At 51.3% G+C, this 25001-nt stretch overlaps 1 protein-coding gene across 5 annotated transcripts in view; it reads right to left on the reverse strand.

Moving 5' to 3' along the window:
* Positions 1 to 25001, reverse strand: part of mcf2l2 (MCF.2 cell line derived transforming sequence-like 2) — a 145824-nt gene that overhangs the window by 100746 nt on the left and 20077 nt on the right. Inside the window, exon 1 of one of the 5 annotated variants that reach the window (XM_061737344.1) lies at positions 8446 to 8660. The exons of the other annotated variants lie outside the window; for them this stretch is intronic. Coding sequence (XP_061593328.1) covers positions 8446 to 8476 — 31 coding nt within the window. The 5' untranslated portion in view covers positions 8477 to 8660. Of the gene's footprint in view, positions 1 to 8445; positions 8661 to 25001 lie in introns of those variants that run through there. 5 annotated transcript variants of the gene reach the window in all.

Consider the following 25001-nt stretch of genomic DNA (forward strand, 5'->3'; position numbering starts at 1 on the left):
CTAACAAACCTCTCATCAAACCAGCTGCACGTTTCTAATGAGAATTGACTTGAACAGCCAAGAAAAAAAAAGAATTTTGGAGCTAGGTAAAAATATATATATACTGTATTTAAAAGGAACCCCGGTTATTAAGACTTGTAGGCCCTAATAAGCCACAATTGTTCTCCCTGTACTAAAAAATGTTGTTAGAAACACATAAAATAATGTAATTGCTTTAAAAATCTACAATGTTTATTACATATTTTGACCTGCGGGAGGCGCCATGTTTTACCTGCGCAATGCATTCTGGGGCGATGACGTAGTCCGGTTGCTCTGGGAAGATAAGCCGCGTTAGTTTAACTGCGACAGGTATCTAAAACATAGATGAGCAGCATTCTCCCGGTCGTGGAGGCTGACGAGCCCATAAGACGTCTCGGTTCAGGCAAACTGGCTCAAAGTTCTCGTGTGCTGTGATGCACGAGAGACCTGCAAAAATGATCAAAGTCGTGCAGATTTATTTTTGGTACGTGCTGGGTCCACCGGTTGATGTCACCATGACGGACCAGAGGCTGAGTGGACTTGGCCGGGAGTTTGACCAAACAGGAGGCGCAGACTTCAAATAGGCAAGAACATCATTATTTAATTTAATGACTATTCTGATCATTTTGGTGGAGCCACATCTGGCTGGGGTTTTTATTGTAGCATCGGCTATCTGCTAGTTGAAACGTGTGGTCGGTTAGCCTATCTGAGTTTTATGGTGTTTTTATGGTGTTTTTATAGTTCATGCTTTATGGTGCTGTACTTTTTTTTTCTTTTTAACTTTTTTGTAGGTGCGCCGTCACCTTAATGTTTAGCTGTGTTTTCATCTGTGTTTCTGGTGCACCGACACCATAATGTTTATGTTTGTATCTGTGTGGAGGTGCACATACTAATGTCACCATATCTGTAGTGCGCCGTGCGCACGTTATCCAATTTGTCACTGCAAAGTTTTGTTTGAGGAAAAAAGATCTTTGAAATACTTATTGAACTCTGAATAGCCAACCAACCTATCCTCTCCCTAATGGATAGTGGAATATTCAGGCCGAGTGGGACCCTGAAATTAGCCGTATAGAGCAGTGGACGGACTGTTTCTGTGCCTATTACGAAATTGAATCCTGGCGGCGCCACTGTCCTAATGATTTATAAAGCATAGGACAGCGGTGGATGATAACAATCTCCAAAATGATTGATATTGGAATACGTTTTATCACATAATAGCTTAAAGTGAACGCTCTCCTTCTCTGTTGGCATGGAGACGCAGTTGCTGCACAGACACCATCGATTTTGTCCCACTCTCGCCTCATCCCGTCTTTCTTGGTCTTCATTTGTTTCGTTTTGAGATATGTTTTCAGTGTTGTCCTCCTCCTTGACCTTGCGCTCGGGTTCAAATGTAAATGGCTGAACAGATGACATGTTTATCCTCTGGATTATCTGGTTGAACAGTCACAACAGTGTACAGGGGCCAGCACCGACTGACGTCACTACCCAGAGTGCATTGTGGTGTAAACAACAATGGCGACCTACGAGTTAAATTATATTTTCAAATTTTATAAAAACGAAGACATCAAAAAGGTTTTTTATATCACATTGTTATAATTGATACCAACATTTATCTTTGAAGACCTACATGTCTTAATAGCTAGGGTTCCCTATAAAGAAAACTAAACAGGCAGAGTTACTGAGTAATGACTGAGTTTCACAACAGCATTTCGTGAGTCCCACTGAAGGTGCACCTGGTAATGAAATCCAAATTTAAAGTAACAAAGTAGTGAATATATCAAGCTCAGGTTCAGGTGCTGGACTGGCCTGATCCCATGAAACAAAAGTTACAACAACCTGAGAGTCCCGGCAGACATGTGCAGGTAGACGGGGAGGAAAGAGCAGGTGGAGTCTCCTCAGCACCAGGGCAGACTTTAGCAGACTTTAGCTGTTATAGGAAGACAGCAGAATCTAGTGATGCTTCACTGTCCCCACTGTTGAATGCCTGAAGTATTAAAAGTGGATGTGTTCTGTCACATGAAAATGTAGCTGATGAGGAAAAAGCATGGAACATCCCACCATCATCGCATTCAGTCTTTCACCAGTGTGTGTGTTGCGCTGGTTTGTGGTGATGGCCATTCTACCTGAACATTCTGACTCCATGATTAAACCCATGAAGGTCTTTCTGGCATGAATCACAGCTTTGAACAACAATCCGTACATCAGCTGATCAAAACTGGAAAGAAGCCGTTACTGGATCACTCTTGTTTTGGCCTCTTCATGTCATCTTTCCCTTCTCTTTGGAAACTTTGGAAACTGCAAACCCAGTGATGGCACATGCACTGTACATGTGTTCTGCTCCTCCTAATTCCCTGATGCAAGTCCTTACAATCTGCACACGCATTACTTCCCCACATCCTCATACTTGTGCATGGGAGCCGGAGGCCTTGATGGTAAATGAATTAGAGCAACTTTACAATGTCATTTCCACTCATGTCTGGGATTTTCACACAAACACACACACATTCAGTTTACAGTTTACTGCCTGGAATATTTTTAGCCAGTTGTTCCTCAGGATCAGGGGGGAGAAAGGGAGGGTTCTTATTGGTTCTCAGGAGGAAGGCGTCAGTGCAGGAAAACAATCAGAGGATGTCTGATGACAGGATCTGCAAATAACAGGTCTCTTTCTCACACACACACACACACACACACACACACACACACACACACACACACACACACACACACACACACACACACACACACACACACACACACACACACACACACACACACACACACACCAGCAGCTTCACAGAGACCAGCAGCTTCACCAGACCAGCAGCTTCACCAGACCAGCAGCTTCACCAGACCAGCAGCTTCACCAGACCAGCAGCTTCACCAGACCAGCAGCTTCACCAGACCAGCAGCTTCACCAGACCAGCAGCTTCACAGATACCAGCAGCTTCACCAGACCAGCAGCTTCACAGATACCAGCAGCTTCACCAGACCAGCAGCTTCACCAGACCAGCAGCTTCACCAGACCAGCAGCTTCACCAGACCAGCAGCACAGACTGGATGGGGTTCTGACACTAAACATGTGCTGACTCAGGCTAAACTTAGAACTGGTCCCTCATGAGTGGACAATAGAGATGTGCTGACTTTTCCATACATGACCAGACATTTTAAATGTCTACAGAAAAAGAAGTCTATTGAATCCCAGAGTTCAGTGTTTGATGCTAACCAGAGTTCAGTGTTTGATGCTAACAAGAGTTCAGTGTTTGATGCTAACCAGAGTTCAATGTTTGATGCTAACCAGAGTTCAGTGTTTGATGCTAACCAGAGTTCAATGTTTGATGCTCACCAGAGTTCAATGTTTGATGCTCACCAGAGTTCAGTGTTTGATGCTAACCAGAGTTCAGTGTTTGATACTAACCAGAGTTCAGTGTTTGATGCTAACATCCCAGCACGGAGTTCCAGCCATGTTGCTTGTGAGCACGTCCTGATGGCAAGGACCCGTGCACCATCCCCGTCTGGCTTGTGTGTGAGTGTGTGAGTGAGTGAGTGTGTGAGTGTGTGAGTGAGCCTGCCATCACCCTGCTAGCGGTCCTTACACGTGCGGCAGGATGCCACTGGTCTCTTCTCCACTCTGCACCTGATTGTTCTAGCTTCTCTGTTGGTAGTTTCGCTCAAGCCTCCTATTTTACGATCATAATCTTGATAGATGTTTTGTGCAGAGTTAGCAGTATGGCCTCGCTCCCTTGGTCCGCCTTGGAGCATCAGAGCTCTGTCGCTCTCTTGCTCTCTGCTTTAACTGCATCCTGGCTGAGCTGGTTCCAGCTGGACCTCACAAACTCCCAATGTTAAGATGCTTGAAAAGCAGCAACAAGGTTCGGTCAACACTTGCAACACAGTCGTTGCTCTCCGCCCCAGGTGGTTTCACAGCCGTTTTTACCTTGACTCGTGAGACAAGAACATCCCACATGCGATGCATACTAAAACCTCTTCGGTTGCTATTTCACCTCATCCGTCCTGCCATCATGTTTGACAGGGTGCAACAGCTTCATTTTTCTTGATAAAGTCCCTCCGGGCTCCTGGTGAGGACTGCAGGCAGGTCAGTCCAGTAGCTCTTACCCATTGCTGCCTCAGGCCTGGCTCTTCATTTGGCTTATCTTTGCACTGGCTTATTGAAGGATGCATGGACATCCCTGAAATGTTTGACTGAAAGTAGCATACACACTTTTCTGCTTGGATGCCTCCATCACAGAGGAAATTTGCCATGGGTACTGCTATGATTCGATTGGAGTTTGGACTTGATTGTAATCATAGTCTAGATGACCCAACACAAACACAGTTCTTCCATAAAAGATAGAATGACTGATTCATCTAACCGCTGTGTACTGATTCATCTTTTTTTCACTGTTTTGAGTGGCATTTGTGAATATAGCAGTAATAACAAAGATAATAATACATTTTATTTTTACCTGTGTATTATAGTGGTTGACAAAAGTCTCCTAGAGTAATCCCTTTCTCTTGATTATATCACCTACTCACATATAATATAATCACAGTTCAATCCAGTGCTGAAAGAAACACCAGAGATGGTGTAAAGCTTGGGCTTGATGCTTTGTGAAGGAGATCTCTGTGAATCTCCAGCTGGAGAGTGTAGGCACATTGAAGAGGGGATCATCCCTAACCCTAGTCCATCTTTATAGTGTGAAAGTGGCTCTTGCCTCGTTTTTACTGTGGTCGCTAAACATGTTTGGTGAATGGTAAATGGTAAATGGTAAATGGCTTACACTTATATAGCGCTTTCCAACTGTACCCCTACAGCCCCAAAGCGCTTTACACTGTAGACATTCACCCACACACACACATTCACACACCGGTTGTCGGCGGAGCTGCCACACAACGGTGCTGGCCTGACAACCGGGAGCAACCGGGGATTCAGTGTCTTGCTCAAGGACACTTTTGGTGGACACAGGAGGAACTAAGGTTGGAACCACTGACCTTCAGGTTCATGGGAGAACGCTCTACCAACTGAGCCACCTACCCCTCCCCCCCACATGTTTGATTAAACAAACTGAAGATTGAGACACCTTCTGTTCTCTTTCAACTCTTTCAAGGCTTTCTTCAAGTGTCTACTGGCAGCCATACTTCCACCTACGATTAGTATTAATTGTTTTTTCAAAATTGTATCTTTAATCACATCTTCTGGTTCTGGAATAGAAGTTGAGCCATGTTTCCTTAATTTACTCCACAGATAAGGCTTTTTCCTCCACACTAATGGAGCTCTTCTATGTGATCCAGTGAAGAGTGTGTGTGTGTGTGTGTGTGTGTGTGTGTGTGTGTGTGTGTGTGTGTGTGTGTGTGTGTGTGTGTGTGTGTGTGTGTGTGTGTGTGTGTGTGTGTGTGTGTGTGTGTCTGCTGGTGGATCTTATCCTTCCTATCAACATATCAGACACTTTTTATTTTATAATATGTAAGGGTGCTTTCACCTCTGTCCCGTTGGGAGCAGTTGTTCTGAAACAGGGAGCGTTTCCCCCTAAAGATCGGTTGGTTAGGTACATGTGAACACAGCAATCGCGCTCGGATGCGGCACAAAACAAGCAAGCCGAGATCCTAGCAGAGGTAAGGGTTAGGTTCTCGGCTCACTTCCATTCCAAACCTGGAGCGGATCGTTTGGAGTGAGAACATAATCCACACAGCAACCGACACAACTCACTCAACACACAGAAACAAACTAGCCACAATCGCTTACGATGCTCCACAGTTGTTGTTTTTCCCGGGGTACGGAAGAGGAAACTCCTTCTCGTTCATTTCTGACCAATGAGAGAACAGTTGGTTCATGGCATTTGTTAACAGCTTTGAACCGCTACAGACGGTTGCGTTGTTTTTGCACAAACAAAAAACAAAACAACTGTATCGATTTAGTGCCTGAATCGGAACCAAGCAAACGGGCCACAGGTGTGAAAGCTCCCTAAGTAAGCAAACGAGTTGCTGGAGATGTTCCAGTAAGTAACAGCGGGATCGACCACACCAGGGGCCTCATGTACAAAGACTTGCGTGGATTTCCTACTGAAACATAGCGTATGCTTAAATCCAGAAAACGTCTTACGCACAAAAAAATCCAGATGTATGAAACTGTGCGTAGGCATGAATCCAAGCACATTTCCTTTGTACATCCCAATCAACGTGGAATTGAGCGCACATGTAGGAGTACCAGACTCCTCCATGTCCACACCTCCATTTAAATATGCAAATGTATTTAACTAGGCCCTCGAGGGCCGGTTTCCCTGTTTAATTGCACCATGATACAAGGAGCTGTGTCATCAACAGAACTATCCAGACTTTGATGACAAGCTGGTGATGAAGATTAATTTGAATCAGGTGTGTTAAAGCAGTGAAACATCTAAAACATGCAGGACACCGGCCCTTCTGGGATTCAGTTTGACACCTGTGACATATTTTTTTATTTTGCTTATTTTGCTTATTGTGCTTTTATAGCAATGTGTGTGCAGTCGATAGCTCCGATTACATTAGGAAAACCGGCTAAATATTCTTTCTCTTCTTACTGCGCCATTTGTGATATCTTCTAACACTGCCAAAGCTGCCATTGTTGTTAACGGTATTTCTGCACCACTTTCCGCATGCTTTTATATCCACTCGTGTAATTGCAGACAGGTGAATGTGTTGTTTTGTTCATCAGTGTGTCTCTGATGTGCACATCACTCTGAGGGCTACTTGTTTTCACATTATTAACAGTTTCCCAGCATCACCTCTAAGTGTCGCCAACGGACCAATAGCTGTGGAAACGTGCGTACGCCAGCCATGAAGTTGGCGTCGGGCACCGCACATTTCCACGGTCATTTCACTCTTGATACATCTGAACGTTTGCGTGGAAAAGGGCGTACGCCATGTTTTTATGCGTACGCACCCTTTGTACATGAGGCCCCAGGACCGTTAAACTCACTCATTCAAATGAAACAGATTTATAAAGATATTTCCAGCCACGCTTGAACTTCTGCTATGACATAAAGATGTGGACAAACTTTTGGTACCTTTGCATTGAAGAAAGAAAATCCACAATGGTAACTGAAATAAACTGAAACTGACAAAAGTAATATTAAAGAATATTGAAAATGGACTAATCCGAAAGTCAGACAATGCTTTTGAGTTGTGGTGGAGCAGAATTATAATTTGATCATAGTGACATATTAAACTAAAGACTATGCTGTAATTAGCATCACAACTGTCAATCTTTCAGTCAATCTGTCAGTCAGAAGGAAAGGAATCGCCCAAACATGTCAGGTATTTAAAGAACCTAAAAATGTCTTGTCCCACAAAAACAATTAGCAAATGAAATTGAAAGTATTCCCTTTCCTCTGAGACAAAGGCCTGCACCCCCTGCTGAGAATCCCTGCTTTAGACAGATCAGATCAAACCTGGAGGGATCATGACCCACAACGTACAACTCTGGTGGACAGTCAACAATGACTAGGAACTAAACTTTGGACATTTCTTAATCCCTGATCGAACTCCTGTTGAACATCTGTGGAAACATCTGGAATACGCAGTCTAGAGAGGAAACTTCCAAAGCTGAGACAGCCGGCCAGCTTAGTTTACCATGTCATGGACAGAAACAGCCGTCTCCAGCTACAGCAGCGTCATCAGTTCCTACAGAAAACCTGTCTCAAAATGCTGTCCATCACCAACAGGTAAGGGTCTCATCATTTCTCTCCTGGACAGTTTCATTTGTTGTTTTATTAAATCATTCTGTTAAACCACAATACAATAGCAATGTCTGCTTTTTGGTAATTTTTTTGGTAATCTTTATCACAAAATATGGTGCATGGTTGTTGGTGTATATGTGGCCCTGCGATGGACTGGTGACAGTTTGTTTCACATGTGTAACAGCAGGTTATGCTGTGTGCATTCTGTTTTTGGCAAGAATGCAACTGGACTACAATAATGCAGTACTATAAATACTAAATAAATACGATAAATAATCACACTTTGATCTGAAAGATTCCAGGGCCCTCTGAGATTCACTCATAACCATCTGGTTCAGACGTCTAAAATGTACCAACCTGTTACTGTTAAAAGTAAATCAGATGGAACGGAGTCCAAGACTGGTGGGTCATGGAGTAAAGACTGCATGGTGAGCTAATTGTAAATGTTACAGAGACGACTGACCTAAATGTTTGTCAGTAATACATGAAGTACTAGACATAAAAAATAAGCAAAAACAAACATAAAAAATAAGCAAAAACAAAACAACTGAAACTGTGCTGGAAGCATAATTACGTCTGTTTTTTACCCCTGCAGTTGACATTACTGGTGGAGAAGTGTCCCTGTGCATGAACAATTCACATAAATACCCCCCTCCCTCTGACGGCTGGCGTCAGCCAGCACCGCGGCACACAACAAGTCAATCTGGCCACTTACATATCACTGATCCCATGCTGATGATGTTCATTCTGGGAGACAGAATCCTACAAGTCCTGTCACACGGCCCAACGACCAGTCCAACCGCAGCAAAACACAGTTCCAGGGGCAACACCGTCAGCACGCAGGGCTCTGGTGTTCCTGGTGCCGCTGGTCCAGCCCTCTGGTCCAGCCCTCAGCCCTCGCCGGTCTGGTGAGGTGGAGAGGAGTGTGTGTGTGTGTGTGTGTGTGTGTGTGTGTGTGTGTGTGTGTGTGTGTGTGTGTGTGTGTGTGTGTGTGTGTGTGTGTGTGTGTGTGTGTGTGTGTGTGTGTGTGTGTGTGTGTGTGTGTGTGTGTGTGTGTGTGTGTGAGACAAAGAGAGAGACAGACAGAGAGAGAGGAAACGTGCGGATGGTTGTGTGCAGCACACAACATTGACGTTGGTGTTTCTTGTGACCGGGGGTCTGAGTCTCTTCTGGAAAGCTTGACTATCTTTGCAGCTCAGTACTTGCCCCAGTTAACACAAATATCGATAACAATATGTCATTACTCAGCAGGAACTTCCCCTCCCCTCTGCATCCTTCCATGTTTACTCGGAGCTTTCCTTCCCCCTTGGGCCTCTGCACGTTTTTCCTTCCTCCATTAAGACATGTATTATAAAGAAGACAAACTTGAAAACTTTTTATACTTGGTTTTCCTGGCTTAGAATCTAAGTCTGACTGCTTTAAAATGAAATATGAGCGTCATCTCTGGCAGATGTGTGAGATGGCGCTGAGGTCATGCTGTGGTGGTTGTTGCAGCTCTGTGTTAGACACTTAGCCTGTCAAGGTTTTGCCCTAAAATATGACCTGGGACAGGGTTTTGGCCTTCATAGTCCTCAGCAGCATTAGTCAGACGCAGTGACAGGATTTCTACTGGTATTTCTGGCACTTTTTAACACTTGTTATGAGGAGTAGCCATGACAACGGAAAGTTGTTTACAAGTGAAAGCAGCAGATTGTGCTTTCCGAAGACCAGCTAATAATCCAAAAAAGACTTCAAAAGCAGTTGAGTTCAAGTATGGTGAGCAGGAAAACACTGGAAAGCAAAAAAGGCAAGGCATTGACCTTGCTGTCCCTTGATCATGGTGTGGACATGTCCCTGAGAGGTGGGAGGGGTGAGAGGGGGTGGGAGGGGTTAGAGGGGTGAGAGGGGTTAGAGGGGTGAGAGGGGTGAGAGGAGTGAGAGGGGTGAGATAGGTGAGAGGGGTGAGAGGTGGGAGGGGTGAGAGAGGAGAGAGGGGTGAGATAGGTGAGAGGGGGTGAGATAGGTGAGAGAGGTGGGAGGAGTGAGAGGGGTGAGAAGGGTGAGAGGGGGTGAGAGAGGTGGGAGGGGTGAGAGAGGTGAGGGGTGAGAGGGGTGAGAGAGGTGGGAGGGGTGGGAGGGTGAGAGAGGTGGGAGGGGTGAGAGGGGTGAGAAGGGTGAGAGGGGTGAGAGGGGTGGGAGGGGTGAGAGAGGTGGGAGGGGTGAGAGGGGTGAGAAGGGTGAGAGGGGTGAGAGGGGTGGGAGGGGTGAGAGAGGTGGGAGGGGGTGAGAGGGGTGAGAGGGGTGAGAGAGGTGGGAGGGGTGAGAGAGGTGGGAGAGGGGTGAGAGAGGTGGGAGAGGTGAGAGGGGTGAGAGAGGTGGGAGAGGTGGGAGGGGTGAGAGGGGTATGAGGGGTGAGAGGGGTGGGAGGGGTGAGAGGGGTGGGAGGGGTGAGATGGGTGAGAGGGGTGAGAGAGGTGGGAGAGGTGAGAGGGGTGAGAGAGGTGGGAGAGGTGGGAGGGGTGAGAGGGGGTGAGAGAGGTGGGAGAGGTGAGAGGGGTGAGAGAGGTGGGAGAGGTGGGAGGGGTGAGAGGGGTATGAGGGGTGAGAGGGGTGAGAGAGGTGGGAGGGGTGGGAGGGGTGAGAGAGGTGAGAGGGGTGGGAGGGGTGAGAGGGGGGTGAGAGAGGTGGGAGGGGTGGGAGGGGTGAGAGAGGTGAGAGGGGTGGGAGGGGTGAGAGGGGTGAGAGAGGTGGGAGGGGTGAGAGGGGTGAGAGAGATAGGAGGGGTGAAAGAGGTGGGAGGGGTGAGAGGGGTGAGAGAGGTGGGAGGGGTGAGATAGGTGAGATAGGTGGGAGGGGTGGGAGGGGTGGGAGGGGTGAGAGAGGTGGGAGGGGTGAGAGAGGTGAGAGGGGTGAGAGAGGTGGGAGGGGTGAGAGAGGTGAGAGGGGTGAGAGGGGTGAGAGGGGTGAGAGAGGTGGGAGGGGTGAGAGGGGTGAGAGAGGTGGGAGGGGTGAGAGGGGTGAGAGAGATAGGAGGGTGAAAGAGGTGGGAGGGGTGAGAGGGGTGAGAGAGGTGGGAGGGGTGAGATAGGTGAGATAGGTGGGAGGGGTGGGAGGGGTGGGAGGGGTGAGAGAGGTGGGAGGGGTGAGAGAGGTGAGAGGGGTGAGAGAGGTGGGAGGGGTGAGAGAGGTGAGAGGGGTGAGAGGGGTGAGAGGGGTGAGAGGGGTGAGAGAGGTGGGAGGGGTGAGAGGGGTGAGAGAGGTAGGAGGGGTGAAAGAGGTGGGAGGGGTGAGAGGGGTGAGAGAGGTGGGAGGGGTGAGAGGGGTGGGAGAGGTGGGAGGGGTGAGAGAGGTGGGAGAGGTGAGAGGGGTGAGAGAGGTGGAGAGGTGGGAGGGGTGAGAGGGGTGAGAGAGGTGGGAGAGGTGAGAGGGGTGAGAGAGGTGGGAGAGGTGGGAGGGGTGAGAGGGGTATGAGGGGTGAGAGGGGTGGGAGAGGTGGGAGGGTGAGAGGGGTGAGAGAGGTGGGAGGGGTGGGAGGGGTGAGAGATGTGAGAGGGGTGGGAGGGGTGAGAGGGGTGAGAGAGGTGGGAGGGGTGAGAGGGGTGAGAGAGATAGGAGGGGTGAAAGAGGTGGGAGGGGTGAGAGGGGTGAGAGAGGTGGGAGGGGTGAGAGGGGTGAGAGAGATAGGAGGGGTGAAAGAGGTGGAGGGGTGAGAGGGGTGAGAGAGGTGGGAGGGGTGAGATAGGTGAGATAGGTGGGAGGGGTGGGAGGGGTGGGAGGGGTGAGAGAGGTGGGAGGGGTGAGAGAGGTGAGAGGGGGTGAGAGAGGTGGGAGGGGTGAGAGAGGTGAGAGGGGTGAGAGAGGTGGGAGGGGTGAGAGGGGTGAGAGAGGTAGGAGGGTGAAAGAGGGGGAGGGGTGTGAGAGGGGTGAGAGAGGTGGGAGGGGTGAGAGGGGTGGGAGAGGTGGGAGGGGTGAGAGAGGTGGGAGGGGTGAGAAGGGTGAGAGAGGTGGGAAGGGTGAGAGAGGTGGGAGGGGTGAGAGAGGTGGGAGGGGTGAGAGGGGTGAGAAGGGTGAGAGGGGTGGGAGGGTGAGAGAGGTGAGGGGTGAGAGGGGTGAGAGAGGTGGGAGAGGTGAGAGGGGTGAGAGGGGTGAGAAGGGTGAGAGAGGTGGAGGGGTGAGAGGGGTGGGAGGGGTGAGAGAGGTGAGAGAGGTGGGAGGGGTGTGAGAGGTGAGAGGTGGGAGGGGTGTGAGGGTGGAGGGGTGAGAGGAGTGAGAGAGGTGGGAGGGGTGAGAGGGGTGGGAGGGGTGAGAGAGGGTGGGAGGGGTGTGAGGGGGTGAGAGGGGTGGGAGGGGGTGAGAGAGGTGAGAGAGGTGGGAGGGGTGGAGAGGTGGGAGGGGTGAGAGGGGTGGGAGGGGTGAGAGGGGTAAGAGAGGCGAGAGGGGTGAGAGGGGTGAGAGAGGTGGGAGGGGTGAGAGGAGTGAGAGAGGTGAGAGGGTAAGAGAGGCGAGAGGGTGAGAGAGGTGGGAGGGGAGGAGAGGGGGTGGAAGGGTGAGAGGGGTGAGAGAGGTGAGAGGGGTGAGAGAGGTGGGAGGGGTGTGAAGGTGAGAGGGGTGAGAGAGGTGGGAGGGGTGAGAGGGGTGAGAGGGTGAGAGAGGTGGGAGGGGTGAGAGGGTTGGAGAGGGGTGAGGAGGTGGGAGGGTGTGAGAGGGGTGGGAGGGGTGAGAGGGGTGGGAGGGGTGAGAGAGGTGAGAGGGGTGAGAGGGGTGAGAGAGGAGGGAGGGGCGAGAGAGGTGAGAGGTGTGAGAGGGGTGAGAGGGGTGAGAGGGGTGAGAGAGGTGAGAGGGGTGAGAGAGGGTGGGAGGGTGATAAGGGTGAGAGGGGTGAGAGAGGTGGGAGGGGTGAGAGGAGTGAGATAGGTGAGAGGGGTGAGAGAGGCGAGAGGGGTGAGAGAGGTGAGAGGAGTGAGAGGGGTGAGAGGGGTGAGAGGGGTGAGAGAGGTGAGAGGGGGTGAGAGAGGTGGGAGGGGGTGATAAGGGTGAGAGGGGTGAGAGAGGTGGAGGGGTGAGAGAGGTGGGAGGGGTGAGAGGGGTGAGAGAGGTGAGAGGGGTGAGAGAGGTGAGAGGGGTGAGAGGGGTGAGAGAGGTGGGAGGGGTGAGAGAGGTGGGAGGGGGTGAGAGAGGTGAGAGGGGTGAGAGAGGTGAGAGGGGTGAGAGAGGTGGGAGGGGGTGAGAGGGGTGATAAGGGTGACAGGGGTGAGAGAGGTGGGAGGGGTGAGAGGGGTGAGAGAGGTGGGAGGGGTGAGAGAGGTGGGAGGGGTGAGAGAGGTGGGAGGGGTGGAGAGAGGTGAGAGGGGTGAGAGGGGTGGGAGGGGTGAGAGGGGTGGGAGGGGTGAGAGGGGTGGGGAGGGGGTGAGAGAGGTGAGAGGGGTGGAGGGGTGAGAGGGGGTGAGAGAGTAGGGAGGGGCGAGAGGGGTGTGAGAGGTGAGTGAGGTGGGAGGGGTGAGAGGAGTGAGATAGGTGAGAGGGGGTGTGAGAGGCGAGAGGGGTGAGAGAGGTGAGAGGAGTGAGAGAGGTGAGAGGGGTGAGAGAGGTGGGAGGGGTGAGAGGGGTGATAGGGTGAGAGGGTGTGAGAGGGTGGGTGGGGTGAGTGAGGTGGAGGGGTGTGTGAGGTGGGAGGGGTGGGAGGGGTGAGAGGGGTGAGAGAGGTGAGACGGGTGTGAGAGGTGAGAGGGGTGGGAGGGGTGAGAGAGGTGGGAGGGGTGAGTGAGGTGGGAGGGGTGAGAGAGGTGAGAGGGGTGAGAGAGGTGAGAGAGGTGGGAGGGGTGTGAGAGGGTGGTAGAGGTGAGAGGGGTGATAAGGGGTGAGAGGGGTGAGAGAGGTGGGAGGGGTGAGAGGGGTGGGAGAGGTGAGAGGGGTGAGAGAGGTGGGAGGGTGAGAGAGGTGGGAGGGGTGAGAAGGGTGGGAGGTGAGGGGGTGGAGAGGTGGGGGGGGTGAGAGAGGTGGGAGGGGTGAGAGAGGTGAGAGGGATGAGAGAGGTGAGAGAGGTGAGAGGGGTGAGAGAGGTGGGAGGGGTGAGAGGGGTGAGAGAGGTGAGAGAGGCGAGAGGGGTGAGAGAGGTGAGAGGAGTGAGATGGGTGAGAGGGTGAGAGGGATGAGAGAGGTGAGAGGAGTGACAGAGGTGAGAGGGGGTGAGAGAGGTTGGAGGGGTGAGAGAGGTGAGAGAGGCGAGAGGGGTGAGAGAGGTGAGAGGAGTGAGATTGGTGAGAGGGGTGAGAGGGGTGAGAGGGATGAGAGAGGTGAGAGGAGTGAGAGAGGTGAGAGGGGTGAGACAGGTGGGAGGGGTGAGAGAGGTGGGAGGGGTGAGAGAGGTGAGAGGAGTGTGAGGGGTGAGAGGGTGGGAGGGGTGAGAGGGGTGAGAGGTGAGAGGGGTGAGAGAGGAGGAGGGGGAGAGTGGGGTGAGAGAGGTGAGAGAGGTGGGAGGGGTGAGTGGAGTGAGATAGGTGAGAGGGGGTGAGAGAGGCGAGAGGGGGTGAGAGAGGTGAGAGGAGTGAGAGGGGTGAGAGGGGTGAGAGAGGTGAGGGGGTGAGAGAGGTGGGAGGGGTGAGAGGGGTGGAGTGGTGAGGGGGGTGGAGAGGTGGGGGGTGAGTGAGGGGTGTGATAGGGTGAGAGGGGTGAGAGAGGTGGGAGGGGTGAGAGGGGTGAGAGAGGTGAGAAGGGTGGGAGAGGTGAGAGGGGTGAGAGAGGTGGGAGGGGTGAGAGAGGTGAGAGGGATGAGAGAGGTGAGAGAGGTGAGAGGGTGGGAGAGGTGGGTGGGGTGAGAGAGGTGGGAGGGGTGTGAGAAGGGTGGGAGAGGTGAGAGGGGTGAGAGAGGTGGGAGGGGTGAGAGAGGTGGGAGGGGTGAGAAGGGTGGGAGAGGTGAGAGGGGTGTGAGAGGTGGGAGGGGTGAGAGAGGTGAGAGGGATGAGAGAGGTGAGAGAGGTGAGAGGGGTGAGAGGGGTGAGAGAGGTGGGAGGGGTGAGAGGGGTGAGAGAGGTGAGAGAGGCGAGAGGGGTGAGAGAGGTGAGAGGAGTGAGATGGGTGAGAGGGGGTGAGAGAGGTGGGAGGGGTGAGAGAGGTGAGAGAGGGCGAGGGGTGAGAGAGGTGAGAGGAGTGAGAGAGGTGAGAGGGGTGAGAGAGTGGGAGGGGTGAGAGAGGTGGGAGGGGTGAGAGAGGTGAGAGGAGTGAGAGAGGTGGGAGGGGTGGGAGAGGAGAGAGGGGTGAGATAGGTGAGAGGGGTGAGAGAGGTGGGAGGGGTGGGAGGAGTGAGAGAGGTGGGGAGGGGTGAGAGGGGTGGGAGGAGTGAGAGAGGTGGGAGGGGTGAGAGAGGTGAGAGAGGCGAGGGGGTGAGAGAGGTGAGAGGTGAGATGGGTGAGAGGGTGTGAGAGGGATGAGAGAGGTGAGAGGAGTGGAGAGAGGGGTGAGAGGGGTGAGAGAGGTGGGGAGGGGTGGGAGAGGAGAGAGGGGTGAGAGAGGTGGGAGGGGTGGGAGGAGTGAGAGAGGTGGGAGGGGTGAGAGGGGGTGGGTGGGGTTAGAGGGGTGAGAGGAGTGAGAGAGGTGGGAGGGGTGAAAGATGTGGGTGGGGGTGAGAGAGGTGGGAGGAGTGAGAGAGGTGGGAGGGGTGGGAGGGGTGAGAGGAGTGAGAGGGGTGTGAGAGGGTGGAGGGGTGAGAAGGGTGAGAGAGGTGAGAGGGGTGGGAGGGATGAGAGAGGGGTGGGAGGGGTGAGAAGGGTGAGAGAGGTGAGAGGGGTGGGAGGGGTGAGAGAGGTGGGAGGGTGAGAGAGGTGGGAGGGGTGAGAGGGGTGGGAGGGGTGAGAGAGGTGAGAGGGGTGAGAGAGGTGAGAGGGGTGAGAGAGGCGAGAGGGGTGAGAGAGGTGAGAGGGGTGGGAGGGGTGAGAGGAGTGAGAGAGGTGAGAGAGGGTGGGAGGGGTGAGAGGAGTGAGAGGTGAGAGGGGTGAGAGAGGCGAGAGGGGTGAGAGAGGTGAGAGGGGTGGAGGGGTGAGAGGAGTGAGAGAGGTGAGAGAGGTGGGAGGGGTGAGAGGAGTGAGAGGTGAGAGGGGTGAGAGAGGCGAGAGGGGTGAGAGAGGTGGGAGGGGTGGGAGGGGTGAGAGGAGTGAGAGGGGTGGGAGGGGTGAGAGGAGTGCTACATGGGCAGGTCCTGGATTACAACTTCTCTTTGCAGGATTGTCCAAAAGCTCACATGCTGCCTATAATAAAACCTCCAAAACTAATAAAGCTGAAAACAACCGCCTCCACCAGTCCTTTGAAAAATTGGAGATACATTATTATTTGAGGTTTGTCTGCACACAAAATTGATGTGATTAATGTGATTTTTTCCCCCTTTAACACCCAGATCCTCCCACGCTGCCACGAGCAGTGTCGTCCTAAAACTACAACTCTCAGCATTCCTCAGTTCTCCACTTCAGGGACTGCACCTGTGTCCTCATCGCCCTCAACCGTTTCACTTGGTCTCATGCCGACTTGTACCCTGCACTTTCGAGAAGGGTCTGGCTGCAGACCTCTCGCGTCAGGCCTTTCCCTTTGCAGGCTCTCGTCTCAGGCCTACCTCCAGCGTGAGGAAATTTTAAAAAAATGCCATGCCTCCAGTAAGAGTCAGACATTTTGACCGACCACCAACGCCAGAGAAAACAGAAGGCGGGGACTCCGACATTTACATCGCTTACGAGCTTTCAGTGATGCCCGAGCTACAGTTGTGATAGTAAGTGAAACTTTAAAAAATTAAGGTGCATGAGTTATGTTTGCACGTAACTACCTAATTAAGTTTATTAGCGAGCTGTGTTAAGCACAGTAAGGAATAATTGGTGAGGACGTTGTTGTGGATAATTAAACCCTGATATAATTAATGGAGGGGGGTTAATTTGTAATGCGTTAAATAATTAATTTGAGACATAGCTAAATGTTGAACAAAATCCGAGTTTTATAGGCTAAATTGCATTCAGCATCTAGCTTTCAGATCTGCAAGATCCGCTTCTCCGCGGTTTTGCTGACCCACCTCCTCCTGGTCGTGTGCATTATACCGTTGATAAATCAATTTGTAGCTCGGTTGATTATACTGACACGCAGTATAGTTTACATGTAACCTAACCATGATCTAGACAACTATGTGATGCTATGTTAATGTCTTTTAACTTTTAACCTTTCTCAATCGATATTACCTGGAGTGTGGCACGAGACCACTGGATCGGAAATACAGGTAACAGCATATACTACATGTAATCTCCATTTAACACCATTTAAAATCATCGACCCTCTTCTATTCTGTCATCATAGGGTTTTACACAGCCATATGGACACAACTGTGGGATCTTCATGTTGATGGTAGGAGATGTTAGTAGTCTTATTTAATTCTATGTGCTTTAAAGCTATTGATATGGAATTGCTTTTTTTTTTTCCATAGTATGCCCTCTACTCTGTTCTGGATGGCCCTTATGATTTCACCGTTTTAAGTTGACTTGCATATTCAAAATAAAATGTAAACATCTACTCTGTCCAACTGTGCAAAAAAATTATTTTCAGGTGGACATGCCAGCTTTGCGAAAGTGGTGGTGTGTTATGCTCCTCGAAAATTTTGAACTTGGAAGGTAAGAGCAAAATGTTGAAAATATTAACAGCACATTTATGAGCATATTTGTTTTTCTTTTTATTTGAGCTATGGCAAAGTGTTTACCCACTCGACAGACATTGCAAAGGGTGTGCTGCAAGATGAGGTGCCACCAGTGTATCATTTTAAAAAAAGGAGAATGGATGACATCACTGAGGTCAGTGATTTTTCACCCATTGGAAGAAGGGCTCATGTTATACTAGTCGAAGTATTAGAGAAAGCTGGAATGAACAATGTTGGGTGTGCATATTCATCAGTATTTTGATGCATCAACATGTTGTCCTTACAACGCCAGTCATGGTCATTGCATTATTTTGAATATTGAATAAAAAGATTTGTCTGTTCCTCACCCTCACCTCCCACCCCACCTTCACCTCCCACCCCACACACCTTTTTAGACAGAGGAGCAGCCACAACCTGATTCAAAGCGTCAGCAATCTGAGAGCGAGCAATCTTGCACTGAAAGAGCTGTCGAGATGCCAGTGGATGTGGTATGCATGATTCAATAAATAACTTAAACTTAAACTAAGTTATTCTTTGCAAAAAGTTCAAAAAGTCCCAGGCCAACACATGGCCAACGTTCCGGGGGCCGTCCTGGGGACTGGGCAGACCGGCGAGACAGCTCGGGGGGGCGTCCCCGAGGCCTAGGCCTGGGTCTTGGCGGGGGGCGTGACGGGGACTCTTGGCTGGGCTCTGGGACTTGGCTGGGCTCTGGGACTTGGCTGGGCTCTGGGGCTTGGCTGGGCTCTGGGACTTGGCTGGGCTCTGGGACTTGGCTGGGCTCTGGGACTTGACGTGGCTCTGGGACTTGACGTGGCTCTGGGACTTGACGTGGCTCTGGGACTTGACGTGGCTCTGGAACTTGACGTGGCTCTGGAACTTGACGTGGCTCTGGAACTTGACGTGGCTCTGGAAATTGACATGGCTCTGGAGCTTGACGTGGCTCTGGAACTTGACGTGGCTCTGGAACTTGACGTGGCTCTGGAACTTGACGTGGCTCTGGAACTCTGGAACTAATTTGGCCTGTTTCATTAGACCCTCTCCCTGACATCGCAGGGTCCAGGCCAGGATGCAGAGCTGTAGTTTAACACACTTCTCTGCTGCTTCTCGAGGACCAACGCCTGCCAACAAAACTATAGGATTACATTATGTAACTGGTAACTCTAACCAGGTGCCTAGCAAAATAGAAGTGGTTGCAGTTCCCCGCCCTCCACAAGTTCACCAGGTGCGGCGTTATAGAGGCGTTAACCAAAATAATCTTGTAAAAATTAAAACCAATGCACATTTGGTACCAATAAGAGACCGAAAAATTAGATGCGGACTACTAAATATATTGTTAAGCTCCAAGTCTCTGTTAGTAAATGATATAATTACAGAGAGTAGGAGTGATGTTTTCTGCTTAACAGAAACATGGTTACAGGAGGAAGAGTATGTTAGTTTGAATGAATCAACTCCGCCCGGCTACTTTAATCATCACATTCCTAGAAACACGGGCCGAGGCGGAGGAGTCGCAGCAATTTATAACTCCAGTCTCCAAATAAAAATTGAATCTAAGTCCAATTATAATACATTTGAAAGCCTCACGCTTAGTCTGAAATTTCCGAGCTGGAAATCAGAGAAGCCAATTGTGTTAGTGGTAGTGTATCGGCCCCCTGCTGGCGCTTATCTAGAGTTTTTGTCAGAATTTTCAGATTTCCTTTACTGATTATTGATCAGTACCAATAAATTCATCATAGTGGGTGATTTTAATATTAATGGATCAATATGGATGTTGAAAGCGATAATCTTAAATTAGCTTTCAATTCTCTTGTAGAATCAATGGGTATCTCACAAAAAGTGGACGGGCCGACGCATTGTTTTGATCGATCTCGTTCTCACCTACGGTGTTGAAACTGATGATCTGTTGGTGTCACCTGTAAACTCCCTTTTATCCGACCATTATTTAATAACGTTTGAATTGAATGTTGTTGATGTTGAAGTGCAGGGCAGGAGGTATTATTTTAGCAGATGTTTGTCTGATGAAGCTATTGCTAAATTTAAGGAGGCCATTGCTCATCTTGCCACAGTGGAAAATAGTGAAGCCTCTACTGAAGCAATAGAGGCCAGTGACCTGGGTTCTACCTCTGATGTTGATGTTGATTTTCTTGCTAGTAACACTGCTGATTTGTTGCATTCAGCTTTAGATGAAGTTGCTCCTTTGAAAAGGAGGGTTTCTAGCCACAGGAGCTTAACTCCCTGGTACAATTCAGATATTCGCATGTTGAAACAAAACGTGCGTAAAATGGAAAGGAAGTGGCACTCTTGTAAGTCTGTAGACTTCTATCGTGAATGGAAAGATATTCTAATAGTATATAAAAAAGCCATTCGCAAAGCAAGAACAGCTTATTATTCAACGTTGATAGAGGATAACAAAAGTAACCCACGTTTTCTGTTCAGCACTGTAGCCAGGCTGACAAAGAGTCACAACTCTGTTGAGCCGTGTATTCCTGCAGCTCTCAGTAGTGAAGACTTTATGAGCTTCTTTAACAGTAAAATCACGAGAATTAGAGAAGAAATCAACCAGCCGGTTGTAGGTGTTTCTTCAGCTTTAGCGACTTCCCTAGGCTCTGACTTGACTCTAGACTGTTTTGATCCTGTAGACCTCGCTGAGCTGACCTCACTCGTCAATAGAGCTAAGTCTACCACATGTATGTCAGACCCCATCCCGACTCGACTATTCAAAAATGTTTTTTCTCTTATTGGTGCGACAATACTGGACCAAATCAACCTATCCCTAAGCTTAGGATATGTACCACAGGTTTTCAAAGTGGCAGTAATCAAACCTTTACTTAAAAAACCTTCTCTTCACCCAGACACCTTAGCTAATTATAGGCCAATTTCTAACCTTCCATTTGTATCTAAAATTCTGGAAAAGGCAGTTTCAAGCCAGTTATGTGACTATTTGTATAGAAATGATCTGTTTGAAGTCTTTCAGTCAGGGTTCAGAATGCATCATAGCACAGAGACAGCACTGGTTCGAGTCACGAGTGACCTCCTTATGGCCTCAGATAAGGGATTAGTGTCCATATTGGTTCTACTGGACCTCAGTGCTGCTTTTGACACTGTTGATCATGGCATTTTACTGCACAGGTTAGAGCATGTTGTTGGGATTAAAGGGACAGCTCTACGTTGGTTTAAATCATATCTATCTGACAGGTTCCAGTTTGTTCATGTACATGAGGTTTCTTCAGAACAGTCAAGGGTCTGTTATGGTGTTCCGCAGGGTTCAGTGCTAGGGCCAATCTTGTTTAGTTTATACATGCAGCCGTTGGGAAGTATAATCCAGAATCACGGCATACACTTTCATTGTTATGCTGATGATACGCAGCTCTATTTGTCTATGAAGCCGGATGAGACAGAACCGTTGGTTAAACTTCAGGCATGTCTTAGGGACATCAAGGACTGGATGTCCAGAAATTTCTTGCTTCTAAATTCAGATAAAACAGAGGTTATCATTCTTGGTCCAGAGCATCTTAGGAAGGGACTAGATGGTGTTGCGATGGCTTCCAGTGCAACTGTGAGAAACCTTGGTGTTGTTTTCGATCAGGATTTGTCGTTTAAACCATATGTTAATCAGGTTTGTAAAATAGCGTTTTTCCATCTCCGTAATATTGCAAAAATTAGGAAAATCCTCTCGCAGAGTGATGCAGAAAAACTAGTTCATGCATTTGTATCTTCTAGACTGGATTACTGTAATGTGTTGTTAGCAGGATGTCCAAGTAATTTGCTGAATAGGCTCCAGCTGATCCAGAATGCAGCAGCACGAGTGCTGACAGGAATCAGCAGGAGAGACCACGTCTCTCCAGTGTTAGCGTCGCTCCATTGGCTACCTGTAAAATTCAGAATTCAATTTAAAATTTTATTATTATTATTGTGGGGTAGTAAACAGGGAGACGAGACACTCTGGTGCGTTTGAGTAAGTTTACTTAATGCTCCCACATCTCCGCATTACAGATGCATGATCGGAATCATAACAACAACGCACCAACCGGAAACGGAAGTACCCCGCCCGATCACTCTTTCCCCGAGACCTTAAAGGCACAGTACCTGGGTGAATGTCTCTCACAGTACATAGATGTGGGTCACCACACAAGCCCCCCCAGAATTCACCCACAGAAAAGTGCACAAAACCACATCATCAAAAAACAATAGCCCCTAACAGCGAACAGTCCAACGGAATCCAGTCAACGTATCGGGGGACGGATCAAACGGCCGAAACGGCTACGCTTCACAGTCGGGGGATCACGGGCCACTAGCAAGGGCGGGGCAGCAACTGGGGGCGAAATCGGGGGCCGCCCCCGACGCGGAGGTACAGCCAACTGCACCGGCACGTCCATATCCAAATGAGCTGGCTTGAGCCAGTCTATAGCGACCCGCTCCGGCCTGCCCCCCATGTCCACCACAAAGTTCTTAGCCCCCGACTCCAAAACCCGATAGGGCCCGTCATAGGGGGGCTTCAACGGGGTCCGATGTCCGTCATGCCGAATGAAAACATACCTAGCAGAAGGCAGGTCCCTGGGGACATAGGACTCGGGAAGGCAGTGGTGAGAGGTCGGAATGGGCTTCAGGGCATCGGCGACGTCCTGGAACGCAGACCGCTGAGCAGCAGCCGACCAAGGGGCAGTGGCGTACGGAAGGAACTCCCCCGGGACCCGGAGAGGCTGCCCATACACGAGCTCGGCGGACGAAGCCTGGAGGTCCTCCTTGGGGGCAGAGCGAAGACCCAGCATGACCCAGGGCAGGCGGTCGGCCCAGTTGCTGTCCGTAAGGCTGGCCCGCAGAGAAGCCTTCATGTCCCGATGAAAACGTTCACCAAGTCCATTCCCCTTGGGGTTGTAGGCCGTGGTGCGGTGCACCTTCACCCCGAGATGATCCGCAACCGCCGTCCAGAGCTCCGAGGTGAACTGCGGACCCCTGTCACTGGTGATGTCCCCTGGCGCCCCGAACCGGGCCACCCAGCAGCCGATGAAAGCCCGGGCCACCTCCACTGCCGTAGTGGAGGACAGAGGGACAGCCTCCGCCCACCTGGTGGTCCTGTCCACCATGGTGAAAACGTGAGTGTATCCCTGGGAAGGTGGCAGGGGGCCCACCAAGTCCACATTCACATGGTCGAATCGCCTCTCTGGTACGGTAAACGGTGCCAAAGGGGCCTTAGTATGCCGGTGGACTTTGGCTCGCTGGCACGACACGCACGCACCAGCCCAGGCTCGAACATCCTTCCGCAGCCCAGGCCAAACGAACTTGGCCCCCACCAGCTTGGTAGAAGCCTTTACCCCCGGGTGGGAAAGTCCGTGGATGTTGTCAAAAACACGGCGCCGCCAGGCTACAGGCACCATGTGCCGCGGTTGACCGGTGGAGACGTCGCAGAGTAGAGTGGTGTTGGCCTCCTTCAGCTGCAGAGTGGTAGGAGTAGACCGGTAGTCCTGCAGTTCCACGTCCGTGGCCTGATCCGCCGCCATGGAGGCATAGTCCAGCCCCAAATGGACGGACGCCGCAACCACCCGAGAGAGGAAGTCGGCGACAAAGTTCTCCTTGCCTGCCACATGCTGTATATCCGTGGTGAACTCGGAGATTGCCGAGAGATGGCGCTGCTGCCGCGCTGACCACGGCTCCGACGTCTTCGCCATGGAGAATGTCAGTGGCTTGTGATCCACAAACGCAGTGAAACGGCGCCCCTCCAACAGGAACCGAAAATGCCTGGTCGCCAGGAACAGTCCCAGCAGCTCTCTGTCAAAGGCACTATACTTGCACTCCGAGCCACGGAGCTGCCTGCTAAAGAAAGCCAGTGGCTGCCAGGCGCCGTCCACCCACTGCTCACACACTGCCCCGACGGCATAGTTCGAGGCGTCTGTCGTAAGTGCGATCGGAGCAGAGGGTGACGGGTGAGCAAGCAGGGCTGCGTCCGCCAGAGCTGTCTTAGCGTCCTCGAAAGCGGTGTTCATCTCCGGGGACCAGTCCAAGCTGTCCTTGGGCGCCTTGCCGCGCAGGGCCTCCTACAAAGGGCGCATAAGACGGGCAGCGTGGGGCAGGAACCGGTTGTAGAAGTTCACCATCCCCAGGAACTCCTGAAGTGACTGCACCGTGCTGGGGCGCGGAAACTGGTTGACGGCCTCCACTCTGGCGGGCAGAGGCACAGCCCCCTGCGGCGTGACGTGGTGTCCCAGGAAGGTGATGGAGGACTGTCCAAACTGGCACTTGGCCGGGTTGACAATGAGCCCGTGCTCACTGAGCCGTTCAAACAGCTGGCGGAGGTGCGCCATGTGTTGGTCGACGGACGAGCTCGCTATCAAAATGTCATCCAAAAAAACAAACAAAAACGGCATGTCCCGAAGCACCGAGTCCATTAAGCGCTGGAACGTCTGCGCCACCCCCCGGAGGCCAAAAGGCATGCGCAAAAATTCAAAAAGGCCAAAGGGGGTGACGACAGCCGTCTTCGGTATATCCTGTGGATGTACTGGCACCTGATGGTATCCGCGCACCAGGTCCACCTTGGAGAAAATGACGGCTCCCGCCAGATGGGCTGAGAAGTCCTGTATGTGCGGGACGGGGTACCGGTCGGGGGTCGTGACGTTATTCAACCGGCGGAAATCGCCACAGGGGCGCCAACCGCCAACCGCCAACCGCCAGCCTTAGTTACCATATGCAGGGGAGACGCCCACGGGCTGTTCGACCGCCGCACAATGCCGAGGCGTTCCATGGTCGAGAACTCCTCCCGGGCGATGGCCAGCTTGGCGGAGTCGAGGCGCCGGGCCCGGGCGTAGACTGGCGGGCCCACGGTGGTGATATGGTGCTCCACGCCATGCTTAGCCACTGGCGAGCAGGCGCTGATATGGGTCTCCTGTGGCGAGCATGTTAGACAGGCAGAGTGCTCCGCCCCCTCCAAGCGTGCAGGGGTAGGAAGCAAACGACAGGGCGTCAATCAGGCGACAGTTTTTTTTTTTTTTTTTTTTTTATATTTTTTTATCCCCGATTATTTACCCATTTCATCACCCAGTGCTCATACCTAAGTAACAGTCCTGGGCATTGCTCCCCTCTTTCAACCCAGGGAGGGCCCTACACTGAGCTCAGGTCTCCTTCTTATCCTGAGGAGTGACGGACCGCTTCTTTTCACCGGACAGGGTGAGGATTCTCTGACCGGACGTAGCGCGTGGAAGGATCACATTATTCCGGCCAGATCCTCCCCACCCCATCTGGCGCCCCGGTTGGCCAGAGGGGGCATGTGTAGCCCAGGACTGTGTGCATGTTTTTGTGAGGGTAGCTCACATTAGCTACCCAAGGGAACACGGGGAGAACATACAAACTCCACACAGAAAGATCCTTTCACCAACCCCACCCAGGGTGTGGGCACTGAAGTCATGGGAGAACTAACACGCACTTCAGCGCCCACAGCGTCCCCGGCGGGAATCGAACCCAGGACCTTCTAGCTGTGAGACGGCTGCACTACCTGCTGCGCCACCGTGCCCCCCAGGCGACAGTTTTTAACATCCACCAGCAGGTTGAAAGCGCAGAGGAAATCCGCGCCCAGGAGCGGCGTGGACACAGCCGCCATCACAAAGTCCCAGCCGAACCACCGCCCGCCAAAACACACCTCCACGAAC

Source organism: Cololabis saira, chromosome 13, assembly GCF_033807715.1.
Source record: "Cololabis saira isolate AMF1-May2022 chromosome 13, fColSai1.1, whole genome shotgun sequence".
Classification (NCBI taxonomy): domain Eukaryota; kingdom Metazoa; phylum Chordata; class Actinopteri; order Beloniformes; family Belonidae; genus Cololabis; species Cololabis saira.